The 26164-nt window shown below is 46.3% G+C and overlaps 1 protein-coding gene across 2 annotated transcripts in view; it reads right to left on the bottom strand.

Moving 5' to 3' along the window:
• The window catches only part of VGLL4 (vestigial like family member 4), a 109167-nt gene that overhangs the window by 77231 nt on the left and 5772 nt on the right, over positions 1-26164 (bottom strand). For both annotated transcript variants that reach the window (XM_068162681.1, XM_068162682.1), the window contains exon 2: positions 23180-23256. In XM_068162681.1, the coding sequence (XP_068018782.1) occupies positions 23180-23243 (64 nt within the window). In that variant the 5' untranslated portion in view covers positions 23244-23256. The remainder of the gene's footprint in view (positions 1-23179; positions 23257-26164) is intronic.

Below are 26164 nucleotides of genomic sequence, written 5' to 3'. Positions count from 1 at the left end.
ATCCAGTTTCCTCACACATTTACTTCAGACCGACCTGGATATTATTCAAGGTGAAGCTCAACAGGGCTCTAGGCAACCTGCCCTGGCTTACTGCAGAGGGGGTTGGACTAGATGACCTTTGGAGGTCCCTTCCAGCCCAAAGCATTCTAGGATTCTATGATATTATGCCATTTAAAAGGCTTATATACCTAAACTCTTAGAAATTACAGGCTAAAACAACTGTTCACACCACTGAAGAGGAGCTGTGCTAATATCCTAAGAACAGGACAGCCTTACAACTTTTCCACCCCCCTTTCACCCACTGTTAGGAACAAAGCTTTAAAAGAGCAACCATCAAATCACAGTGAGGCACATTTCAGTTAAGGCTGATGGCACAAACCTCAGCTCACCTGTTCTAGGAATCCCTTCTCAGCTGAAACAAAACGTTTCCAGATTATTTCTTGCTCTGTCAGCAAAATGCAAGAGAAACCCAAATCAAACACACCATCCCCCCCACCCCCAAACTATTGAAGACAAGCTGTAAATATCCCTAACTCCTCATTACATTAATACAATTCATTTCAGGGTAATTTCTTGAAATGAATATAATCTCAGGTGCTTGACAAATGACATTAAGGGCATTTCCCTACAGCCACCAGAAGTGTCAGGACACCCATTCACACTGAGCAGTGAATTAAACAGTTAGCCCATGGAACTGAATCCCAACAATGAATTGTACATTCATTTGCAAGCCTGCACTTTATTACCCACACCCACAAAGAACCACGTAATTCTGCCTCCAGAGGGGCAGGTAGACAGAAAATTAAAGGTCAGACCTCAGAGAGCTAAGCCTGTAAAAGGATCTGATATGCTGCTTATCACTACCGCCAAAACTGATTTTCAGGCACAGAGCAATTGTCACAGGGATTGTGTGAATGAATGCAGCTCTCTCACACATGCACACCTCATGTGAAGAATTATGCACACACACACACACACAATCTTAATAACTACCAACAGGCAGGAAGCTCTGAGCATGTGGGTGCCTTCTGCAGCTGCTGGGACATGCTGCTATCCGCAGCTGAGCTGCTGGCCGCCGGGGATCCCAAGGTATCCTTGGGCAGATTACATATATTTGCTGCTACACAGGTCCCAGTTCTTCTCAGGATTAAAACTGTTGCAAATTCTTTATCAATAGTCATTCATATTTGTGGATTTGAAGTAATTCTAGTTCAGGAACAGCTGGCAGTGACACACACAGAGCCCCCAAATAAGAGGGCTCAATTGTTGTGTTTTAGCCCACCTCAGCTGGAACACTTTGACTGTCACTTCTGCACAGACAAACAGGAACCCTCCAACGAACAACAAATAAACAACCAATCCTTTGTGCTCTGCTGCATCATCTCTTTTGATATTCTTTTTTTAATGAATACATGTGTCTGAACGTTTTCCTTTGTATTATTTTAGTGAAGCTTTGCCTTAAAAAAAACAACGCCAAACACATAAGAACTAAAGCACACCACAAACTAAGATTCTACTCTTAGTAACACAGGCACAAATACAGAACACACACAACAAGCAAATTACATTAACTGTCCAGACCATTACTTAGGCATACCCAGTCTAAGACAACATTAAAAACTCATTCTAAAACAGGGATTAGATAACTCTCTCTGAAGATCCCACAGCTGCCACACACAGGTAGACTGAGCCAGTTGGGCCTGTTCAGCCTGGAAAAGAGAAGGCTCCAGGGAGACCTTAGAGGAGCCTTCCAGGATTTGAAGTGGGCTACAGAAGAGCTGAACAGGGACTCTTGGCAAAGCCAGGGAGTGACAGGATGGGGAGTGATAGCTTCAGTCTGGAAAAAGTTGGGTTTAGATTAGGCATTAGGAGGAAATTCTTCCCTAGGAGGGTGGTGAAGCACTGGAACGGGTTGCCCAGAGAAGCTGTGGAGGCTCCAAGCCTTGAAGCATTCAAAAGCAGGTTGGATAGGGCCTTGAACAAGCTGCTCTAGTAGCAGGTGTCCCTGCCCATTGCAGGAGAGTTGGAACTAGATGATGATCTTTTAAGGTCCCTTCCAACCCAAACCATTCTGTGATTCTGTGGTACCTGTAACTCATCCAAGTGACTTGAAATTACTTGAGTGCTACCAGAAAGTACTGATATGAATAACTGAAATAGACAAAGAGATGTTTGAACAGATCACTGCTAGTAGTGATTAGGCAGAAGTTGTAGAGAAGACTTGCATTCTTCCACTGTCACAGTCTTCCTCTCCTTACTAATGAACATTTGGGTACAATTGAAAGCAGACAGTTGGGAGCATTAATGTGGCTGCACGAAGGTCAGTGGAACACCTCACCATAGCACTATGCCCCATTGCTCAGAAGTATCAATGACTTTCAAATAGACCTGCCAGACTATCAAGAGATCAGACAGACTGTGCAGACCAATATGAACAGATGACCACCAACTTTTGCTGGTAGCAGGTAAGAATGAAGGCAGCTAAGCAAGACTGAAGTTATTTAAGGGGAAACAGTAGGTGGTAGGTTGGTGTATCAGTTTGCTCATTCTCTACCTATAGAAAAGGAGATATTAAGTTCTGAAGGGAGAATTGTAAGAAGAAACATGGTGAATTTTGCCTCTCCTGAATGCAGTGGACTTTTTGAACCCTTCAAAGCTGCTGGCTGAGAAACCAACACTGTGCAGGATTGTTTTATTAACAATTATCTTGTTAGTGGGACTGAAATACTCCAGCTTTCATACAGCAGACTGACAGAACATTTATACCTATGCCAAATGGCACTGTGAATTGCATCACAGAGTAAATCCTCCCATTACTAAGCACCACCATAAGCACAGAGGTAATTCACACATGCAAGCTCCTACATGTTCTTCCACATCATCCATGACCAATCTACAAAACAAAGTCCCAATAAACGTGCAGGAATCACAGCAGAGATTCCCCATCCATGTTACTTACATCCCAGCACTGGCATGCTTCAGACGTGAGCCAGCAAGTTACTGCTTAGGGTTCAGAGACACTTTGCTGGACACACCAATCACAGACTGTGGCTGGTTATAAGATGATCATAGAATGATCTGGGTTGGAAGTGAACTCCAAAGGTCATCCAGTCCAACCTCCTCTGCAGTCAGCAGGGACATCCTCAACTAGATCAGGCTGCCCTGAGCCCTGTCCAGCCTCACCTTGAATTATCTCCATGGAGGGGCCTCAACTACCTCCCTGGGCTACCTGTTTCAGTGTTCCACTACCCTCATGGTGCAGAACTTGTTCCTAACGTCCAATCTAAATCTGCTCTGCTCTAGTCTGAAGCCATTGCTCCTCATGCTGTCCTTGCAGGCCTCTGCAAGCAGTCTCTCTCTATCCTTCCGGTAGCCTCCTTCAGGTACTGGAAGGCTGCTATTAGGTCTCCCCAGAGCCTCCTCTTGTCCAGGCCAAATACCCCCACCTCTCTCAGCCTGTCCTTGTAGTAGAGGTGCTCCAACCCTCTGATCATTTTTGTGGCTCTCCTCTGTACCCATCCATCAGGTCCATGTCGTTCCTGTATTGAAGGCTCCAGACCTGGATGCAGTACTCCAGGTGAGGTCTCACCAGAGCAAAGTGGCCAAATCACCTCTCTGCATCTGCTGGCAAAGCATCTTTGGATGCGACCCAGGACGTGATTTGCCTTCTGTGCTGCAAGCTCACACTGCCTGCTCATGTCCAGCTTCTCATGCACCAGCACCCCCAAGTCCTTTTCCACAGGGCTGCTTTTTATCTCCTCATTCCCCAGCCTGTATTGATAATGAGGATTGTTCCAGCCCAGGTGCAGAGCCCTGCACTTGCTCATGTTGAACCTCACGAGGTTCACCTGGGCCACCTCTCCAGCTGTGGAATTCTGCTGTGGCACAACAGATCTCATATTCCAACAGAGAAGCAATTGAAGACTCTCTCTGAAAACACATTATGGTACAAATGGTTCTGATTTGAAGAGGGGACAGTTTCCTGCTGAGAGCTCCCAATGTGCTGAAACTTCATGCCTTCCTCTGGCCTTCTGAAGGGCATGTTTTTTGTTGCCATTCCCACTTTCAAGGATGGCGTTTGATTCCATTAATTGGCCAATCTTCTGAGGCTGTTTTTAGCATCACAGATGTCCACACTACACATTGCGGATGGGCATTTAATTATGCCTAATTTTCAATGCCAAGCACAGCCTCACTTCTACAGGCTCCTGCCATACACAGAAACGCCACACAAATACACTGCTTGGAATCACAGAAACAGAGACTGCTTTGGGTAGGAAGGGACCTTCAAAGCCCATCTAAGTCCAAAGCCCCTGCAGCCAGCAGGGACATCTCCAGCTAGAGCAGGCTACTTATAGCCCCAAATAACCTGACCTACAATGGTTCCAAGGATGGAGCATCTACCACCTCTCTGGATGACCTGGGCTACCCTCTCACCACCCTCTGTGTCAAAAAATTCTTCCTTCTCTCTAGTCTAAATGTCCCTCTTTTAGTTTAAAACCATCATCCTATGCCTTGTCACAACAGCCCTTGCTAAGAAATCTGTTCCCATCTCTCTTACTGACCTCTTTTACATACTGAAAGGCTGCTCTAAGGTCCCTCTCCAGGCTGACCAACCCCAACTCTCTCGGCCTGGCCTCACAGCAGAGGGGTTCCAGCCCTCCCCTCATTGCTGTGGCCTCCTCTGGCCCCACTCCACCAGGTCCATGTCCTTCTTGTTCCAGACTCCAGAGCTGGCCTCAGCACTGCAGGTGGGGTCTCAAAGCAGAGACTCTGCCTTAAAGTATCCAGAAGACCAACACATTCTAACATTGTGACATTGTACTACCCTTATAAAAGGTTCTCTGCCAGTTATGAAAATGGGTATCATGAGATTTGCTTGAGCAACTAAGGAACTGACAGAGAAATTCATGACATTTCATTCCTGATGTCAAGCTACATTCCAGTTCCTAAGTCTTTTGGCACGCTCTGGGAAGCGAGAAGCTGGTCTGGTCAGAAATTTAAACTGACCTTTCAAGGCAAAGCATCTAGTGGGTGCCAGAAGTTCAGTCTAACAGAAGGTGGCTGCTGACCCACTGCCCCATGGAACCAGCAGGCGTTCAGGGAACTAGTTACTGCTGCTAGCACAGATAAAATCTGTTAAGGGCCTTGGACAGGAAGAGTCAGACAACTGAAAGGTTTCCACTGAGATGACTTCACCATTATTCAACCAAAAAACCCAACCCACTGATCTAAGAGAAGAGGAGGCTCAGGGGAGACCTCATTGCTGCCTACAACTACCTGAAGGGAGGTTGTAGCCAGGAGGAAGTTGGCCTCTTCTCTCAAGCAACCAGCACCAGAACAAGAGGACACAGTCTCAAGCTGCACCAGGGGAAGTTTAGGCTGGAGGTGAGGAGAAAGTTCTTCACAGAGAGAGTCATTGGCCATTGGAATGTGCTGCCCAGGGAGGTGGTGGAGTCACCATCCCTGGAGGTGTTCAAGAGGGGATTGGATGTGGCACTTGGTGCCATGGTCTAGTCATGAGGTCTGTGGTGACAGGTTGGAGTTGATGATCTTTGAGGTCTCTTCCAACCTTGGTGATTCTGTGATTTTTTTGCAAAAAGGACAGTGAAAATTTCCAAGCTGCTTTTCCTTTCCACAGAAGCTGTGGAAATGTGGGAAGCTGTCCCACATTCAAACATGAGAAAATGGCATTCTTAAGCTTGAGTTGAAAGATACCTTACAGATTACCAAGTTTAAACACCCTCTGCCACAGGCAGGGACACCTCCTACTAGAGCAGCTTGCTCAAGGCCCCATTCAACCTGGCTTGAAGCCTCCACAACTTATCTGGGCAGCTTTGGGTAGGTAAATACGGCAACAGAAACCAGTCTATGTCTCCTATGAGGACAGACCAGGGCTTTCCCCCACAGGCCACCACCACCTATCTGAAATCTAAACCACTACTTGAAAAACCTGCATTAGACCCAGCTCTCCTACGTCTTTCTCTTCATTTAGAGACAGAGCAATTAGCTGCATGTCTCTCTTGGCACAATGCTATTAACAGACCTATTATTACCACCACAAATAAATTCAGGCATAAAGAACAGACCATCTTAAGATTCAAATTACCTAGACTACATTCACAGAATCACAGAATCACCAAGGTTGGAAGAGACCTCAAAGATCAGCAAGTCCAACCTGTCACCACAGACCTCATGACTAGACCATGGCACCAAGTGCCACATCCAATCCCCTCTTGAACACCTCCAGGGATGGGGACTCCACCACCTCCCTGGGCAGCACATTCCAACGGCTAACGACTCGCTTGGTGAAGAACTTTCTCCTCACCTCCCTCCAGCCTAAACCTCCCCTGGTGCAGCTTGAGACTGTGTCCTCTCGTTCTGGTGCTGCTTGCCTGGGAGAAGAGACCAACCCTCTCCTGGCTACAACCACCCTTCAGGTAGTTGTAGACAGCAATGAGGTCTTCCCTGAGCCTCCTCTTCTCCAGGCTAAACAATCCCAGCTCTCTCAGCCTCTCCTCACAGGGCTGTGCTCAAGGCCTCTCCCCAGCCTTGTTGCCCTTCTCTGGACACATTCAAATGTCTCGATGTCCTTCTCAAACTGAAGGACCCAGAACTGGACACAGGACTCAAGGTGTGGCCTAACCAATGCTGAGTACAGGGGCACAATGACTTCCCTGCTCCTGCTGGCCACACTATTCTTGATGCATGCCAGGATCACAGTTACATTGCCATATCCATCCCAAACCAACAAATCCAAGGCAGTAATCACCAAACCTTCTTGTTTCTAAACCAAAGGATCAGCTTATGTACAATGTACCTGCCAACTTGTTCAATCTAAAGCCACCACAACCACTCTGTTGTGTACTGCTAACTCTGGGGATAGAGACTACCAAAAAGATATCCTTAATTTGTGTCACAAACTGGAGGTAAGTTCAGAGGGGAAGTTACATTGCTGGATGTTTACACTGTCAAACACTTCCCAGGCCAGGCTAGGCATGAGGTGCATGTGGATACAAAAACCTGGAGAGACAGATGGAGCCATGGACAAACTGTCACTCTCCTGCTATTGTCAGCCAGATATATCTGGCTCCAAAGAAAGCAAATAAAGGCCAGGGACTTAAAACAATAATGTTACAACTGTAAGGAGCAGATGTTTTCACATGAACCAAACAGACAACAGGCATGACCCAGAAAATAAAAGCAGTCGCTGCTATTTGCCACAGCTTCAGGAAAATGAAGCCCAGCACATGTCCTAACATAATTCCATTTAAAACACAATCACACACAAGACTATTTCTGTCCAGCTATTGTTTATAGTTTCTCTCCCTTCCAAAGCAATAAATATCTGAATCGAGCTTAATTGCAGTGTTAGGAAAGTATTAGCACCTAATAAATACTGCCGTAGTGGATGGACAAAACCCACTCCTGTTACACAGCGGAGTGTTTTGGGGACCTTCCAGTGAATGTGTCACTATCTTTAAAATCAGAGCAGGAAGGGGGGGGGGGGAAGAATAATAATCAGAGAAGAGCAACTAATCACTCCTCACTCTTCCATTTGCTAAACAAGAAGCATTTCTCCTGTTCAGCTTATGGATGACAGAAGCTTCTGCAGTGACATTGTTTATAGCTGCACAGCAGATCCGTGGCCAGAGTTCACAGTATCATAATATCATTCAGGGTTGGAAGGGACCACAAGGATCAGCTAGTTCCAACCCCCCTGCCATGGGCAGGGGCACCCCACACTAGATCAGGCTGGACAGAGCCTCAGCCAGCCTGGGCTTAAACACCTCCAGGGACAGGGCCTCGACCACCTCCCTGGACAACCCATTCCAGGGCTTCACCACTCTCATGGTGAAGAACCTCCTTCTCACATCCAGCCTGAATCTCCCCACCTCCAGCTTCATTCCATTCCCCCTAGTCCTATCACTACCTGAGATCCTGAGAAGTCCTTTCCCAGCCTTCCTGTAGGCCCCCTTCAGATACTGGAAGGCCACAATTAGGTCACCTGGGAGCCTTCTCTTCTGCAGACTGAACAGCCCCAACTCCTTCAGTCTGTCTACGAGCGATTGGTTCGGGGTTGAGCAGCAAAAAGAAAGGAAAATTAAAAACAAGTGATTTTGGTGTTTGCTTTGGTGGGCGAAATAGGTTCTCTTCAGCCTGAAAGGAAGTGTTGCTGGCTTTTTTTTTCCCCTCTTAAGCAGAACAAAGGGCATGAGTTAGTAAAATGCAACACTTGACTGGATTCTCCTTTCATTTCAAAAGACATTAATTAGGACACTGATCTTCAACGGGAAGACCCATGGTCAGATCCCTCCTCCTCCAGGGCAGAATTTGAAACGCCTGTCACAAAGTCTGGGTTTCCAGCAAGGGAAATTACATGACCAAACACATGCTCATTAAGTAAGAGCTTGATTGTTTCTGTTTACAACTTAACTGTAAACATTCCATGACCATTTCACTACAGTCTGGATAACTGATAAAGGAGTAAAGATTGTGTAAGACCACCTCCACCTTAACACTGCACTGCTTCTAAAAGCACTGACATCACCACATGAATGATGTTTTAATGTGCTGTGTGTATCTAACCCATGTATTTAACTAAAATCCTCTTCTTTTTAGCACAGAGATTTTAAAGCCCTAACTGAGCACAAAGTTTTCTCAGTCCTCCTTTCTTAAATGCCATCTTTCCATTTGCTTCTAGATAAAAGGTACCTCCAGCTTTGCCTGCCTGCATGAACAGAGCTAAGAACTGCTATATTGCACCAAAGACATTCTGTTTCCCAAAAAAGCCCTGCTTTGCCATCTGGAAAATGAATTGCAGCCACTCCAGAACGCCTGGCATCTGATGGGTAGGAGCTGAGCACTGAGAGGACAGAGTGGCCGCTGGCAAAACTCAGCGGGGAAGCTGTACAGCACGCAGTCTGTTCCTCACCTTGCCCCTCTGCTCCACTCTGCTGAGAGAGCCTGGAGCACGGGGTCTAGCTCTGGAGCACCCAATGCAAGGAGGACATGGGCCTGTTGGAGAAGACCCAGAGGCAGCCACAAAGATGATCCTAGGGCTGAAAGCACTTTCCCTATAGGGACAGCCTGTGAGAGGTGGGGTTGCTCAGCCCGGGAAAGAGAAGACTCTGAGGAGACCTTAGAGCTGCCTTCCAGGATTTGAATGGTGCTAGAGGAGAGATGAACAGGGTTGACAAAGACATGGAATCAGAGGACAAAGGGTAACAGCTTCAAACTGTAAGAAGCAGGCTTTAGATTAGACATTAGGAGGAAATTCTTCCTCAGGAGAGTGGTGAGGTGCTGGAACAGGTTGCCCAGAGAAGCTGTGGAGGCTCCAAGCCTGGAAATGTTTAAAGGCAGGTTGGATGGGGCCTTGACCAAACTGGTCTAGTAGGGAGTGTCCCTGCCTGTGGCAGAGGGGTTGGAACTAGCTGATCTTTAAGGTCACAGTCTATGATCTCAAGACACTGATTGCAAATGATTTGTGAAATGTTTTAATTCCTTTTCTCTTACCAATTCTGCCCTGTGTGGCACTGGCCTTTCCAAGCTCGTGCTGATTCTCCATGCTCTGACAGACAGGGAAAGGCCATGCTGGGGAAGCACCCTACACCTCACATGGCAGCCTGCAGTACTTCTACCTCAGGAAGAACACTGGTAGGATTTTAAATAAGCCAAATAATATTCCCCACATGAAGAACAGCCAGGTTTATGACAGATCAGTGTACTCTGCCTAGCTGTAAGAACCACTCTGTGGATGGAGTTCTGGTGCCCACCAGAGAACTCGCAGACAAAACCTCGCGTGGCTCCGAAACTCAGCATTTACAACAACATCTATTTGTTATACAAGACCAAGGGAGCACAAAGTTCCAAGCACAGCACTTCAGAAAGCACAATCTGCGCACTGACAAGCGCCATATGGTCCTGCACTATCGCATCGAACAACCCAGCCTTCAGTCAGCTGCAATTTCCAAAGCAATGGCTGGTATCTGATGACAAATTCCATTCTCTTACCAGACCCCTTCCCCTCCATTTGCCAAACAACAGCTAAAGAGATAGCCTTTCTGTAAACATCATTTACTCGAGGGTAGCACCACCACTCACTGCAAATATTTTATCACCAATTAGCTGCAAAGGACTCGGGAAGAAAAGCCACATTGTCTGGCTGACATAGCTCAGCAGCTCCAAGCAGCAGAGTTTCCTGAGCTGAGTGCAGCCTGGGCAGAAACATCTGGCATGCTGAAGGATGTTACAACATGTTTACAAACTGTAGGCAGCTCAACCTCTTGCAAATGTTCTTTTTTTTGGGGGTTGGTTTTGTTTTGGTTTTAATTCACATTTAGGCACTTTTGTTCTTGACAGCCTCACCATCACTCCCCTGATTATGCTAATGGCGTTCTAGTGCTATTAAATCCATCTAGGCGCCAAGCAGACAATTGCCCCATTTTCCAGCCTATTTAACAAGTTGAAAACATAACTCTGCTCATTCCTTATTTCCTCCCCACAATAAACTTTGAGAAGAAAAAGGTGAAGCTTTCTGGAGGTAAGAATACTTTTTATATATATATTTATCTATATATATATTTATTTTTCTTTAAACAAAACAAGTTTGGGGTTGTTGCCCCCAGTTCAATGATCCTACTTTGAAGCAAACCCTAAATATACATAGAATATACATAGAATAAACCAGGTTGGAAGAGACCTGCAAGATCATCGTGTCCAACCCATCAACCAATCCAACCCACCCAAACAGCTAACCCATGGCACCAAGCACCCCATCAAGTCTCCTCCTGAACACCTCCAATGATGGCGACTCCACCACCTCCCCGGGCAGCCCATTCCAATGGGCAATCATTCTCTCTGTATAGAACTTCTTCCTAACATCCAACCTAAACCTCCCCTGGCACAGCCTGAGACTGTGTCCTCTTGTTCTGGTGCTGGCTGCCTGGGAGAAGAGACCAACCTCTGCCTGTCTACAACCTCCCTTCAGGTAGCTGTAGAGAGCAGTAAGGTCACCCCTGAGTCTCCTCCTCTCCAGGCTAAGCAACCCCAGCTCCCTCAGCCTCTCCTCATAAGGCTTGTGTTCCAAGCCCCTCACCAACTTTGTTGCCCTTCTCTGGACACGCTCCAGCAAGTCAACCTCCTTCCTAAACTGAGGGGCCCAGAACTGGACACAGGACTCGAGGTGCAGCCTAACCAGTGCAGTGTACAGGGGCAGAATGACCTCCCTCTGCTCCTGCTGGCCACACTGTTCCTGATGCAGGCCAGGATGCCATTGGCCCTCCTGGCTGCCTGGGCACACTGCAGGCTCATGTTCAGCCTACCATCGACCAGTACCCCCAGGTCCCTCTCTGCCTGGCCGCTCTCCAGCCACTCTGACCCCAGCCTGTAGCTCTGCATGGGGTTGCTGTGGCCAATGTGCAGAACCTGGCACTTGGATGTGTTCAATCTCATGCCCTTGGACTCTGCCCATCTGTCCAGCCTGTCCAGGTCCCTCTGCAGAGCCTCTCTACCCTCCAAAACAAAAAACCCAAAGATGAAATGGGCCTGACACCACTTGGGAAATCCTGAGTAATATAAACAGATAAAGGGTCTTGAAAGACAAAACCCATAAGGTCAGGAACTCGGGTGCTTTACTGAAAACATGTGATTAACCGATACTTAAAGCAGAGCAGGTACTCCGGGCTGCTCCAACACTGAATGGCAGAGAGCTGGGCACGTTACTGCTCTGAGTGGGATTATGTAAAGCTATGCATACAGTCACACAATCACAGAATGTTAGGGGCTGGAAGGGACCTTGAAAGCTTATCCATCCAGTCCAACCCCACTGCCAAAGCAGGATCACCTAGAACAGATCACACAGCAACACATCCAGGCAGGTTTTGAATATCTCCAGAGAGGGAGACTCCACAACCCCCCTGGGCAGCCTGTTCCAGTGTTCTGTCACTCTCACAGGGGAAAAAAATTTCCTCATGTTTCCATAGAACTTCCTATGACCCAACTTCAACCCACTGCCCCTTGTGCTGTCATTGGGCATCACCCAGCAGAGCCTGGCTCCATCCTCTGGGCACTCACCCTGCACACAGTTATAAACATGAATGAGGTCACCCCTTCGCCTCCTCTTCTCCAAGCTAAAGAGCCCCAGCTCCCTCAGCCTCTCCTCACAAGAGATCACAACTGGTGACTCAGGCTGCATCTTATTGATTGAGCTGCACTCATTTTTCCATCACATTATTACTACACAGAAGCATCACACTTCCTCTATACCGAAAGAGGGAAAAGTATGGATGATTTATGCCACAAACTCCGCTCCAAAACCAACAGGACTCCCTCTTTTCCCCCTCCATTCATCAACCATTAGGTAAAAGACTAGCTGACAGCACTGCTTTTAACACCCCTTAGAGCTGCCCAGCCATTGATCACAAAAGCAGATTTTTGCTGATACTGCTTCTTAGAAATCAAGACTCTCTCCAGAAGACTTCAGTTGCTGTTTTGCTAGACATCACAAACAACCTCTGACCACAAGCACAGTTGCCAATTCATAAAACAATTACCTAATTGTGCATTAATTTCCTCAAAGAGCTCAGTATATTAAACCAAGCTGCAGAACACCAAAGTCTAACCATACCTCTAATAGTCAAGATCTAAATCTCTGCCTGCATCAAATTTCTGCCTCTTCTCTGAACCCACAGACATATCCAGCCAGCCACCAACCTAATAAGAAAGGCAACCAAAGCAGTGTTTTAATTTACCAGAACAGAAGACACAAGCAGCCAGATGGAGAGTCCACTTATTTGCATATGAGAAATAACCACGAGGCAGTGGTGTCTTCCAACCTCAACAGCTCCATGAACCCATGATCAGCAGCAGTGAATGAGGTGCTACAATGAGAAAGTGGGTAGCACCAAGTCTCCATCTCTGCTTTGCTGGCTCATCAGAGACACATGGAATCACACAATGGTAGGGGCTGCAAGGAACCTCTGGAGATCATCCAGCCCAAACCCTCTGCCAAGGCAGGTTCACCTACAGAAGGTCACACAGGAATACATCCAGGCAGGTTCTGAATGTCTCCAGAGATGGAGACTCAATCACCTCTCTGGGCAGCCTGCTCCAGTGCTGCACCACCCTTGAAGTTCCTCCTCATGTTTAGAAGGAACGTCCTACGTTCAAGTTTGTGCCTGTTAGTCCTTGTCCTGTCACTGGGCACTGAAAAGAAGACTGGCCCCATCCTCCTGCCACCTACCCTTTAGGTATCTATAAGCAATTGAGATCCCATCTCAGTCTGCTCTTCTCCACACTAAACCCCCAAATTCTCCCAGTCTTTCCTCATCAGAGAGATGCTCCAGTGCCCTCATCATCTTTGTAGCCCTTTCCTGTACCCTTTCCAGTGAGTCCCTGTTATTCTTGAAGCAGGGAGTCCAGAACTGACACAGCATTCCAGATATGGCCTCACCAGGGCAGAGTGGAAGGGGTAAAACATCCCTCAACCCGCTGGCCACACTCTTCTTGATGCACCCCAGGATGCCTTTGGCCTTCTAGGCCACAAGGGCACACTGCTGGCTCACACTCATCACATTGTCCACCAGAACTCACAGGTCCTTTTTCCCCAGAGCTGCTCTCCAACAGATCATCCCTAAAGTGCATTGATCCTTGGGGTTGCCCTTCCCCACACGCAGGGCTATCACTACTGTGATAGTGGTGCTCTGCTCCCTGCCCTCAGCCATCGCTCTGCAGGCCAGGGGCTCTCCAGGTACTTGTACTGCACCAAACACTCCAGGTGACATTAAATAATCATCACAAACCATGGAAATAATGACAAAAGAATGGACACAACACAGGGAAGTTTCACATCTGCATAGAAGCACCTCTTCCATTTCACAGTTCTCTCAATCACAGAATGCACTGGGTTAGAATGGGACCCTCAGAGGTTACCTCCTACAACCCCTCTGCAGTCAGCAGGGACATCAGCTTGCTCAAGGCCACATCAAGTTTGACCTTGACTGTCTCTAGGGATGCAGCCTCCACAACATCCCTGGGCAACCTCTTCCAGTATTTCCCCACTCTCACTTTGAGGAATCTCTTCCTTATGTCCAACCTAAATCTCCCCTGCTCCAGTTTCAAGCCATTGCCCCTCATCCTATCACCACAGGCCCTTCCAAACAGTCCCTTCCCAGTCTTCCTGTAGGTCCCCTTTGGATATTGAAATGCAGCTAAAAGGTCTCCCCAGAGCCTTCTCCAGGAGGAGAAGAATGTCTAGAAACAACACCACACAACAAAGACAACACCCACCCCCCACAACAACCAAAATCCAAGAACAAAACAACCCCAAGAAAACTCCACCAGCCTCCACCCCCCAAAGCAAACCTCAAGTGAAGTTGCTGAGACTGGCTTTGTACCCACTGTGCTCATATAACAAGTTCCATGCAATTCCTCCCTTTTACAGTTAAAAAAGACCTTCATCAGCTTAAATATCTTCAGTGCTGATTTAAGTGCTCACACAGTAGGATGGAAGCCATTTAACCTTCAAACACTGCTGTGAAAACCTGCCTTAGGCTTGCTGCCCATAATGAGCGTGGATGAAAAGGCCTGCTGATGCTAGGAGTGTTTCATCATTAATATCTTCCACACAAATAGCAACATTCAAGTCTAATTCTGCTATAAATACCACTAGATTTGTAGTTAAGGATGATAAGCTCAGAGAGTCAGCATCCTCTTCAAGAGTGTTAAAAAAAATCCACCACCAAACTGTCCTCAACCCAGCCTCAAAGCAGCGTTTCTTTCAGGGCAGCTATCCAAAACGATCTACCACTGGATTGTGAGAGCCCACCTACAACACTGTGCTCAGCTCTGGGGTCCCCAGCATAAGGAGGACACAGAGCTGTTGGAGTTGAGTCCAGAGGAGGGCCACAAAGATGATCCAAGGGCTGAAGCACCTCTGCTATAAGGATAGGTTGAGGGAGCTGGAGGTGTGCAGTCTGAAGAAGGGAAGACTCCAGAGGGACCCCTCAGTTGCCTTCCAATACCTGAAGGGAACCTAAGAGGAAAGCTGGAGAGGGACTTTTCATAAGGATGTCTAGAGGCAGAACAAGGTGGAATGGATCTTAGGAACAGGTTCTTCAGTACCAGAGTGATGAGACTCTGGAACAGATTGCCCAGAGAGGCTGTGGATGTCCTCCCTGGGGGTATCATAGTATCAGTCAGGGTTGGAAGGGACCACAAGGATCATCTAGTTCCAACCCCCCTGTCATGGGCAGGGACACCCCACACTAGATCAGGCTGGACAGAGCCTCAGCCAGTCTGGGCTTAAACACCTCCAGGGACAGGGCCCCAACCACCTCCCTGGACAACCCATTCCAGGGCTTCACCACTCTCATGGTAAAGAACCTCCTCCTCCCCTCCAGCCTGAATCTCCCCACCTCCAGCTTCATTCCATTCCCCCTAGTCCTACCACTATCTGAGATCCCAAGAAGTCCCTCCCCAGCCTTCCTGTAGGCCCCCTTCAGATACTGGAAGGCCAGGGTGGAAGGGTGTTCAAGGCCAGTTTGGATAAGGCCCCCTTCAGATACTGGAAGGGTGTTCAAGGCCAGTTTGGATAAGGCCTTGAACAACCAAGTCTAGTTGAGTGGTGTCACTGCCTGTGGCAGGGGAGGTGGAGCAGATGATCTCTAAGGTCCCTTCCAACCTAAACCATTCTATGATTCTATGACTGATTAATTGTATGATGGGAACCCACAGAAAACAGGTATTTCTTTTAGGTCTTGCCTACACAAGGGTTTTAATACAAAGTGGATTAGGATAGGGATTTTAAAGCACAGTAACTCTTCTATACTAAAAATATCAACTGTATGGGCCAGCTTAATTGTTTGCAATGAATGAAATTAAAGCACATAAAAGAAATAGTTGTCAAACAACAATTGTTCACAGGCACTGTATGACAGCAGTTACAGGCTTCCACAGATACAAGGCCAACACAGAGCATTAATGGTATATGTGCAAGGAACACAGCCCGAGCAAAGACAACCTTTTTTTTCCACTCTTTTAAAATGCAGCCCTGTATCAGTCTTCCAAAGCAGAAATCAAGACTCCACAGGTGTGGATGTGGGACGATGCATCACAATGCAAAGCTGTTAGCCAGGATTTTATTGTGCCATTTATTAGCTGTTCCCAAAGCTTTCATTTCCTTCTGGAGGTGTATTTTCTTTTCTGCTTGCTAGCAACAGGCCTTTCACTACATTACCCTGAGAAAAAAAACATGCTTTTGGTCATGCAGCCCCATGTCTTTAAGCTAGACTTGAATATTGGAGGGCAGTGTAAGTAAAGGCAACAAAGCTGGTGAACAGGTCTGATGAGGAGCAGCTGAAGGAAGTGGAGTGTTTTAGTCTGAAAGAGGCCAAGGGGGAGACCTCACTGCTCTCTGCAACTCCCTGAAAGGAGGCTGGAGTGAGATGGGGGTTGGTCTCTTCCCCCTAGTGTCAGGTGATAGCAAATGGCCTGAAATTGTGCCAGGGGAGGTTTAGGTTGGAGATGAGGAAAACTTCCTTTGCTGCAAGAGTGGTCAGGCATTGGAACAGGCTGCCCAGGGAGGTGCTGGAGTCACCATCCCTGGAGGTGTTGAAGAAATGCATGGCTCTTCAGGACATGGGTTAACAGCCATGCTGGTGTTAGATTGATGGTTGGACTCGATGGTCTTAGAGGCCTTTTCCAGCTGAAACAATTCTATGATTCTATAAAGTGTGACTATAAAATCAGCACAGGCTGAGCACACAGCACTTTCAACACATGCTGTGAGTGCCTTCGGAACATTTTCCTTCACTGTATTCCCAACAACAAGATGATGGTTTTAAAACACTGTTTCCAACAGAAAAAACAGTGCCCAAGGCCCTCATTTGCATATGAGATCAATACAAAATGGTAATCCTCCTTAATGACTGAATACTTGCTGTTCATCTCAGTTACAGGAAGAAGAACAGTACTTGCAGTCATTCTTTGTCTGCCAGGGTATCATGGAATCATAAAATGCACTGGGCTGAAAGGGAGCTCTACAGGCCACCTAGTCCCAGCTCCCCTGCAGTAACAGGGACATCCCTAACTACATCAGGCTGCTCCAAGGCCCATGAAGTCTGACCTTGAATGTCCCCAGGGATGGGGCCTCCATCACCTTCCTGGGCAACCTGTTCAGTGTTCCACCACTCGCAGAGTAAAGAGCTTGTTCCTAATGGTATACTGTGGTCTTCTAAAAACAGCCAGCCAAATAACCCCCATGAGGGCAGTACAGGAGAAGAGGAAGAGCAGAAGGGTAATAAGCAGTATGGAGCATCTCATTGCAAACCTGATCAATAACCCACATTTGGTGAGGTTTCCATCCATGATAACACTAAAAGACAGCACAGAAAGACCAACCTTGGAGATGCTCACTCCATAGACAGCCCACTTCTGGAGCCCCCCCCAAACCAACACCAAGCAAAAACTTAGAGATAGAACAGTTGCACAGCACCTGCTCTAGCACTGAATGGCTGCTGATAAACAGCAGAGACTTGTGACATCCTTCCCCTTTACTGGTGAGTGAGCAATTAGTGACAAGCCTGCCCCACGATGACATCATGGTGTACTTTCCTTCCACTGACGTGGAAGACCAGGTTTGGACAGTAAGTAGACTATGAACTCCACCAGGAAATATCTTTATCCTCTCCTGCAACTGTTACCACCTCTAAAGGAGTGAATGTCCCCCTTCTTTTGCTCAGCTTTTGTGTTAAGATCCACTGTACCATAAGCTTAAATCATTGCTTACACCACGAGAGTCCAGGGAAGGGCAATGAAGCTGGTGAAGGGTCTGGAGAACAGATCTTGTAAAGAGCAGCTGAGGGACCTGGGGTTGCTCAGCCTAGAGAAAAGTAGAGAGTGAGAAGGTCTTCTCTCAGCCTCCAACTCCCTGAAAAGAGACTGGAGCCAGGTGGGGGTTGGTCTCTTCTCCCAAGGAACAAGGACAAGAGGCAATGGCCTCCGATTGCACCAGGGGAGCTTTAGGTTGGACATTAGAATAAACTTCTTTACAGAAAGACTTCTCAAATCCTGGAATAGGCTGCCCAGGGAAATGGTTGATTCTTACCTCTGGAGGTGTTTCAAAGATGCAGAGATGTGGTGCTGAGGGACATGGTTTAGCTCCAGACTTTAGATAAGAGTTACAAAATGGTTGGACTGAATGATCTTAAAGGTCTTTTCCAACCAAAACAATTTTGTGATTCTATGTTCACAGTGGTAACAAAAATACAGAACTACAGCAATTCATTTCCTCTCCATAATTCCTAATTTCTATCACACTAACTAAACATGTTTCATACATTTCCTTTGCTAACAGAGCCACAATCATAAGCTGGATGTCAGGAAGAAGCTCTTCACAGAAAAAGTGATAGGCCATTGGAATGGGCTCCCTGGGGAGGTGGTGGAGGTGTTTAAGAAGAGACTGGGTGAGGCACTTGGTGCCATGGTTTAGTTGCTAAGATGGTGATGGGTGATGGGTTGGACCTGATGGTCTCAAAGGTCTTTTCCAACCTGGTTAATTCTATTCTAGTTATACTGAATCTCCCAGCACGGTGGGGGCTGGAAGGAACCTCTGGAGATCATCCACTCCAACCCCTCTGCTAAAGTAGAAGCACCCAGAGCAGGTTGCTCAGGATCAGTGTTCAGGTGGATTTGGAATCTCCCCAGAGAAGACAACTCCACAACCTCCCTGCACATCCTGCTCCAGAACTGTGACAGCCTCACAGCAAAGTTTCTCCTCCTGACCCTCTTGGGCTCCAGTTTGTGCCCGTTGCCACTTGTCACGTTGCCGGGCACCACTGAAAAGAGGCGAGTGCAGAACGACTTCAGCTAGGAGCTGTCGAAACACAGCGTAAGGCACAACTCCTGAACGAGAGAGATGTGACAGAAGGCAACACACAGCGCCAATCTATCACTGCAGGTCAACCTTATTGACATAGGTGCAGCTGCAAATAATCAAACCTAAAAAACCCTCAAGGTCATGTTTGTTTAGGAAGCCAATCAGCATTCTGGGAAATCTACCCAGGCACACATCTCATTCATTTCTTGAAGTGCTGCTAAGTTTAAAGGTATTTGTTTTCTGCAGAGTGTGATTTGAATATACAGGAAGGCACTTCTCTATTACTTGGCACCGCAGTGAGTGCCCACAGAGATAAGAGGATCTTTCATGTTAGAAAGAATTAAACTCTTTTATGTAATGTTCCCCCTCTGAATAAACCCAGACGTGCAAGAATCAAATTAAATACCTACCAGCTCCAGGAAACAAAGCTCGGTTTTGAACAAGAACCTGCATTTGCACTGCTGGGATTCTGTAAACACACTTGAAGCTGCTGAGCTATACAAATGAGTTGGGAGCTGAGGCTGAGATGGGATTAAAGCCTAGCAGGGTGGGAAAGCTTGCAACACTAAGATGCCTGCGAGAGAATCAAGGGTTTGCCTACAAACAGTGCTCACGCTCGCACGAGAAAAAGGCAGCGAAAATTATTGATGTATAGGAGCGAGGGACCACCATCAACTTCAGCTTGCTTTATACCTTGGGGAGGAGCACTCACAGCCTAACTTCAAAAACATTTCATATGCTCCAGGGGGTGCTTCCCACAGCAGATGACAGAGGTGCTAAGACAACCTTTATATTTCTTGTCAAAACTGCAATAGCAAACCGCCATAAAGAGGAATAATTTTGAGATACTAGAGTTAAACTGGATATCTTAATTGCTTTAAATGATCTGGTAGAAGCAGCAGATGAACAGTTTCCAACTCCACAGCTTACAGGAGTGTATCTGAGGTGAGTTGACTCATCTTAACAAGCAGATTTTTTGTTTCATTAGTGGAATCTAACCATGAGGTACTTGGTAGCGTTGTCACAGACAGGAGAGCAAATAACTACGTTCCCTTTGCTCTCAATGCAATAAAAAGGACAAAATTTTGACCTGAAATGTGCCAAGGGCATCAGGGGCTGTCTGTGAGGCAAATTTCTGTTACCCATTGCTTTGCTAATTCAGCTGTGAGTTTTTTTTCCTTTCCCTTCAATTTTTCCTTCCCTTTACTCTACAGGGGGGAGGGAGGAGGCTTTTTGGCCTTACCCTTCCAATCCTACGACAAGCAGAGAAATATAGGACTTGGGGTAAGAGCAGAAGTGTTTCAGAAACTGAGTTCATCTGAAATCCTTATTTGAAACTGTGGAGACAGGAAACTTGACAGTATCACTAGAAATGTCAACAAATCAGCAATCAAATTCCCTCGTGTATTGCTTAAATGCAAGAAACATCACTGAAATGAACTGAACAGTTTGTTCACATACTGGGTATCTGAAAGCAATCTACTTTTAAAGTAAAGAAATAAATACATGAGTGCACTCTTGGCCCTGACTGGAATATTAGCAACTGTTGGACAAACCAAACAGGAGGTAGAGGAATGCAGAGAGGATCACTGCTAGAACCCCAGGAGCTGCATGCCAAACACCTCACTGGAAAGCTCAAGGTTAACTGCTATATTCAACACCCAGACTAACTCAGCTGTTTGTATCCACTCTGGAACAGTATCACAGTATAACTAAGGTTGGAAGAGACCTTGAGGATCAGCAAGTCCAACCTGTCACCACAGACCTCATGACTAAACCATGGCACCAAGTGCCACATCCAATCTCCTCTTGAACACCTCCAGGGATGGTGACTCCACCACCTCCCTGGGCAGCACATTCCAATGACAAACGACTCTCTCAGTGAAGAACTTTCTCCTCACCTCGAGTCTAAACCTCCCCTGGCACAGCTTGAGACTGTGTCCCCTTGTTCTGGTGCTGGTTGCCTGAGAGAAGAGACCAATCCCTTCCTGGCTACAACCACCTTTCAGGTAGTTGTAGAGGGCAATGAGGTCACCCCTGAGCCTCCTCTTCTCCAGGCTAAACAATCCCAGCTCCCTCAGCCTCTCCTCATAGGGCTTGTGCTAAGCCTAGCTGGGGCCAACTCCACAAAGCTGCAAGCTGTCTGGTCTGGACTCCTCATTTCTTCCCTTCAGCAGCTTTTCCTCCCATGGTGTGCAGCATGAACAACAACAGGATAACCTCAGAGACAGCACAAGTTAGAAGCTGCAGAGTGGCATAAATCTAATTAAGTTTAAGTGGTAAGACTAAAGGAATTTAAATTAGAACCAGATACAGATCAGCTTCCTCACATGCAAGTTGCACTGAATCAGACTGCCTCTGGATTCTCTAAATCCAGCCCAACATTCCTACCCCGTGGAACTCAAAATCAAACAAGAGTCTAAGGCAGCAGCTAACCAAAAAGAATGCATTTAAACTTAAGAGATTCAAAAATACATATTCAAAATATGTATTTTAAAAGTAATCAAGAGAAAACCAGGTTAAGCTTTTGCCTTTTTGTACTAATAGATCTTAGTTTACAAAAGCAAGCCTCAGGACAAAAATCACAGCTGAAATGATTTCCTCCAGGTCTATTGTTGACTTTACCAGTAGTAGTCAATAACTGCAACAAATCAACCAAATCACTCCACTGCAGTGGGAGCAACAAAACCTTGGCACTTATCCAACAGCAAGGTGAGCACGAAAGAACAGCAAAACCCATTTGCATTATGCAGCTAAGAGCCAGCAAGACAGAAGAGATCATCGGGGTATGAAACCTTCATTGCTATGAAGGTCTTAAAGACTCTACACACAAATTCTGAGACTCTACACACAAATTCTGAGACTCTACACACAAATTCTGGTGCTTCTGGCCTGTTAAAGTACAGGGACTGCTTGCTTTGCAATTAAAGACTTTAAGTTAAACAGCAACGGGAGTAAACCAATTCTTTTGTCCAACATTCAAGGCAATGACTTCTCAAAAAATAGATATAGAATAAAAGGAACAAAGGTCAAAAGAAGAAAAGCTGAATTCACTTTAAAAGGTGATTTCACACAGAAGCCACAACCAGAATACTAGTGGTGAAATGCAAAATACCAATTCTCTAGTTAGCATCTGCCCAAGCTATTACCCAGGACACCATCTGAGTGCTGACAGTAACCAGGAAAGGCCTGCAACACTCATCAGGAATCCTGTAGGTAGCAATCTGATCTACAGGCTGCAACGCAATTTGGCAGGACTGAAAACATTATTCTAACATTAGCTGACCCATCCCAAACGCTCGGTGTGAATGTCAAAAGCACAAACATCACCCAAATAATTGGCAACCTGAGCATCTGGAGCCAGAGCTGACATCATTCACTGTGCTAAAATCCCCGCACTCACCTTGCAGTAGCAGCAGAAGGAAAACAGGGCTCACTAGAAGTGCTTGCTACCAATGAGAACTCACTAGAAGTGCTTGTTACCAATGAGAACTCCTTAGTTCTAACAAACCATAGAATCATCAGGGTTGGAAGGGACCTCAAGGATCAGCCAGTTCCAAGCCCCCTGCCATGGCCAGGGACACCTCACACTACAGCAGGTTGCTCACAGCCACATCCAGCTTGACCTTAAAAACCTCCAGGGATGAGGCTTCCACCTGGGCAACCTGTTCCAGTGTCTCACCACCCTCATAGGGAAGAACTTCCTAACATCCAATCTGAATCTACCCATTTCTAGTTTTGTTCCATTCCCCCCAATCCTATCACTTCCTGACATCCTAAAAAGTCCCTCCCAGCTTTCCTTTAGGTACCAGAAGGCTACAATAAGGTCTCCTTGGAGCCTTCTTTTCTCCAGACTGAATAGTCCCAGCTCTCTCAGTTTATCTCCATAGAAGAGGTTCTCCAGCCCTCTGAAGGGGAAAGGAATCTTTTCCTACCCTCCTCTTAAATGTGAACAGGTCTATCTGATATTACTAGCCAGCACTAGATCTCAGACCATCCTCAGTTTGCTGGCAGTTCCTTTGCAGCTTTTGGTCTACTAACAATACAAATGCAACTGGGAAAAGAGGGGCACCTCATCTGAATTGAGAACCTTTTCAAAGTAACAGGAGTGATTCCCTCCTGTGTAACACCCAATTTAAATGCAATGCCCTGGTGTTACACCTGAGGAAAATGACCTTTAAAGGGCTTCTGAAGACATTTTTCCGCATGTCTTCAGGAAAATGCAGAGCTTGCTAAAGCTGCTCCACAGTGCAAACAGAGCATCCAGACCCAGCAAACAGAGAATGAAATTCCCAGACTTACGTTTCTCATCATCAGCATGTACTAGAGATGCTGCTCTTGACAAGACATCCAATGGAGTCTCCATTCCTCTTGGGATCCTGCAAAATTCAGAGTCAAAGTTTCAAAGAGTGAGCTGGCAGAGTCCTTCCCACAACACAGGCAGTGCTATGCTGCCCAGCCCAGAGCATGCACGCATCAGGTTCTGTAGAAGGAAACAGCAACGAACAGCAAGAGCAGGACAGCAGAATGCACCCAAAAGTCTTGTCTCTGCTGCTTTTCTCATGTTAGACCAGCACAGGACCTGTTAAAACTAAGCCACTGCTGAAAATGAGGAAACATTGCTTTCCCACCAGCCACTCATTCAAAACAAACCAGAAGACCAAATTCTCAAGCACTTGGCTGAAGCTGACGACTGCTGCTCACGCATGTTGCAACACAGTTGACTGCTATACACTGTCAGGGCTTTTGCCTCCCCCATGCCAGCCTTCCATCCCAAAATTTAGCTACTCAAGACAATACCCAGACACAGCTACTCTGAAGTGAGGACAAGGGCTGGTCTGACACGAGTAGAAGATGGCTTCAGACCCACAGTAGTCTATAAACTTGTACTCCTTACACTCATGTGCCCAAAACAGAACCAAACAAAGCTTGTATCTACTAAGACACTTTCTTACTCACAAACATACAGCTGAATAAGGGACACGTGTCTATGTCACTTGTGTCATCAGAACCACACATCAGTTTTCCCCTCTGTTTCTCACCTTACAGCTCTTAATTTCCCATATGTGAAAATTTACCCCCCTGCCACAGAAAGGCACATTTCAGCACTGTACTAAACAACAGATTCGAACAAGAGCTAAAAGTGATTGTATCACAGCTTACAAAGGGCTCTCAGGCTCTCAACGCTTCACACCAATGGCTTCAAACCTAAAAAAGCCCTTCCAATATGAAAGTCCAAAAGGGAAGGAAGGGAGAGAATAACATTGCCAAGATGCTTTTGTTAAAAGACCAACAGCTTCTATGTGATTTTTCAAAGGAGGCAGCAGCACAGACAGAACTGCTCAGAAAACAAACGGAGAAAGAGAGAGAAAAGCCAGGACTGCTAACAATTGCCTTGTGCTTGCCCCCCCTGCTCCCCCAAAACTAGCATGCTATCCTGTCGTAAGAACTGCTCACTCTGACTTGCTTTACAGTATGATCTTAATAAAAAAAAAGGTAGTGGCAGCCACAGAAATCTCAAACACATGTATAGAGCCCTAACAGCAAGCATATGTGTGGGAAGCAATTTCCTTGACTTTGCACTACAAATAATAAACCTTGCCTCCCCCCCTTGCCCTAAGTTATGTCAAAGACTTTACAACTAATCAAAGATTTTAAAGCATGAGAGAGGAGATTTGTAAAGCCTTTTTAAGAAGGAGGAGATGTATAGATATATATATATAAAAATAAAGGATTCAATCCAGTCTTGTTTCCAAGAAGTTGTGCAAGGAGAGATGCTTGAAATAAGGTAGGGCCCTAAGTTACATCAAAGACTTGACAACTAATCAAAGATTTTGAAGCATGAGAGAGAAGATTTGTAAAGCCTTTTTAAGAAGGAGGAGATGTATAGAAGTTTAAGAAGGACATCGAAACACTTGAACGTGTCCAGAGAAGGGCAACAAGGCTGGGGAGAGGCCTTGAGCACAGCCCTGTGAGGAGAGGCTGAGGGAGCTGGGATTGTTTAGCCTGGAGAAGAGGAGGCTCAGGGGAGACCTCATTGCCCTCTACAACTACCTGAGGGGTGGTTGTGGCCAGGAAGGGGTTGGTCTCTTCTCCCAGGCAACCAGCACCAGAACAAGAGGACACAGTCTCAAACTGTGCCAGGGGAGGTTTAGACTCGAGGTGAGGAGGAAGTTCTTCACCAAGCGAGTCATTCATCATTGGAACGGGTTGCCCAGGGAGGTGGTGGAGTCATCGTCCCTGGAGGCGTTCAAGAGGAGATTGGACATAGCACTTGGTGCCATGGTCTAGTCATGGGGTCTGTGTTGATAGGTTGGACTCGATGATCCTCGAGGTCCTTTCCAACCTAAGTTATACTGTGATACATAAAAATAAAGGATTCAATCCAGTCTTGTTTCCAAGAAGTTGTGCAAGGAGAGATGCTTGAAATAAGGTTAGGGCCCTAAGTTTCATCAAAGACTTTACAACTAATCAAAGATTTTGAAGCATGAGAGAGGAGATTTGTAAAGCCTTTTTAAGAAGGAGGACATTTTTATACATATATATATCAAAGAAAGGATTCAATCCAGTCTTGTTTTCAAGAAGTTGTGCAAGAAGGGATGCTTGAAATAAGGTAGGGCTTGAGGATAAGAGAGATGAATTCTCCCTCCCTGTCAGAATCAGCTTGTGCTCAAGAAGGGTATTTTAACCAAACCTATAAAATCAGATGACTCTTTCATTTAAAGGCAGGACATGTGGGCAAGAGGTTTTAGAAACCAAGATCTCAGAGTCTTATTTCACTAAGTCTACCTTCATTAAGTATTTCTTTACATCATGTTTGGCTGCACTCTCTTCCCAATCAAAGGCAAGATGTGGAAGAGAGTGTTCACTACAGAAGCCTTCAGCATCTCTCCACATTGATCCCTTAGACTTTGATGCTTGAGGTTTCCTCCCTGCTTTGTTTTCATGGAGTTTAAAAGAGCATCACTTTCTTGCTTCCCAGACTGTTCATTACTGACCCTCTCACACACATTCCTTGAACAGAGTGAAGATTGAACTGTCTGATCAGAAGCTAGCCCAAAGTGATGGCTGAAGCATGGTTTAGCACTAACCAGCTCTGCCCTGAATTTCAAAGATGGTAACACAGAGAGGTTCGGTCAACTCTTAAAGAAAACCCTCTGGATAAAGAACAATGCAAAGGACACTAAAAACTACTTTTATTGAAAAGAAACTGCTGTTTTCTCAAAGCCTTTTTTCAGCAGTTCTCAAATAATGGAAGTAGCAGATGCCCAACCCCTCTCTGGAACA

The sequence above is a fragment of the Melanerpes formicivorus genome, unplaced genomic scaffold, assembly GCF_026170545.1.
Source record: "Melanerpes formicivorus ecotype bairdi unplaced genomic scaffold, bMelFor1.0.p_v2 SCAF_66, whole genome shotgun sequence".
Taxonomy (NCBI): domain Eukaryota; kingdom Metazoa; phylum Chordata; class Aves; order Piciformes; family Picidae; genus Melanerpes; species Melanerpes formicivorus.
This window is presented reverse-complemented; position numbering and strand designations above follow the sequence as displayed.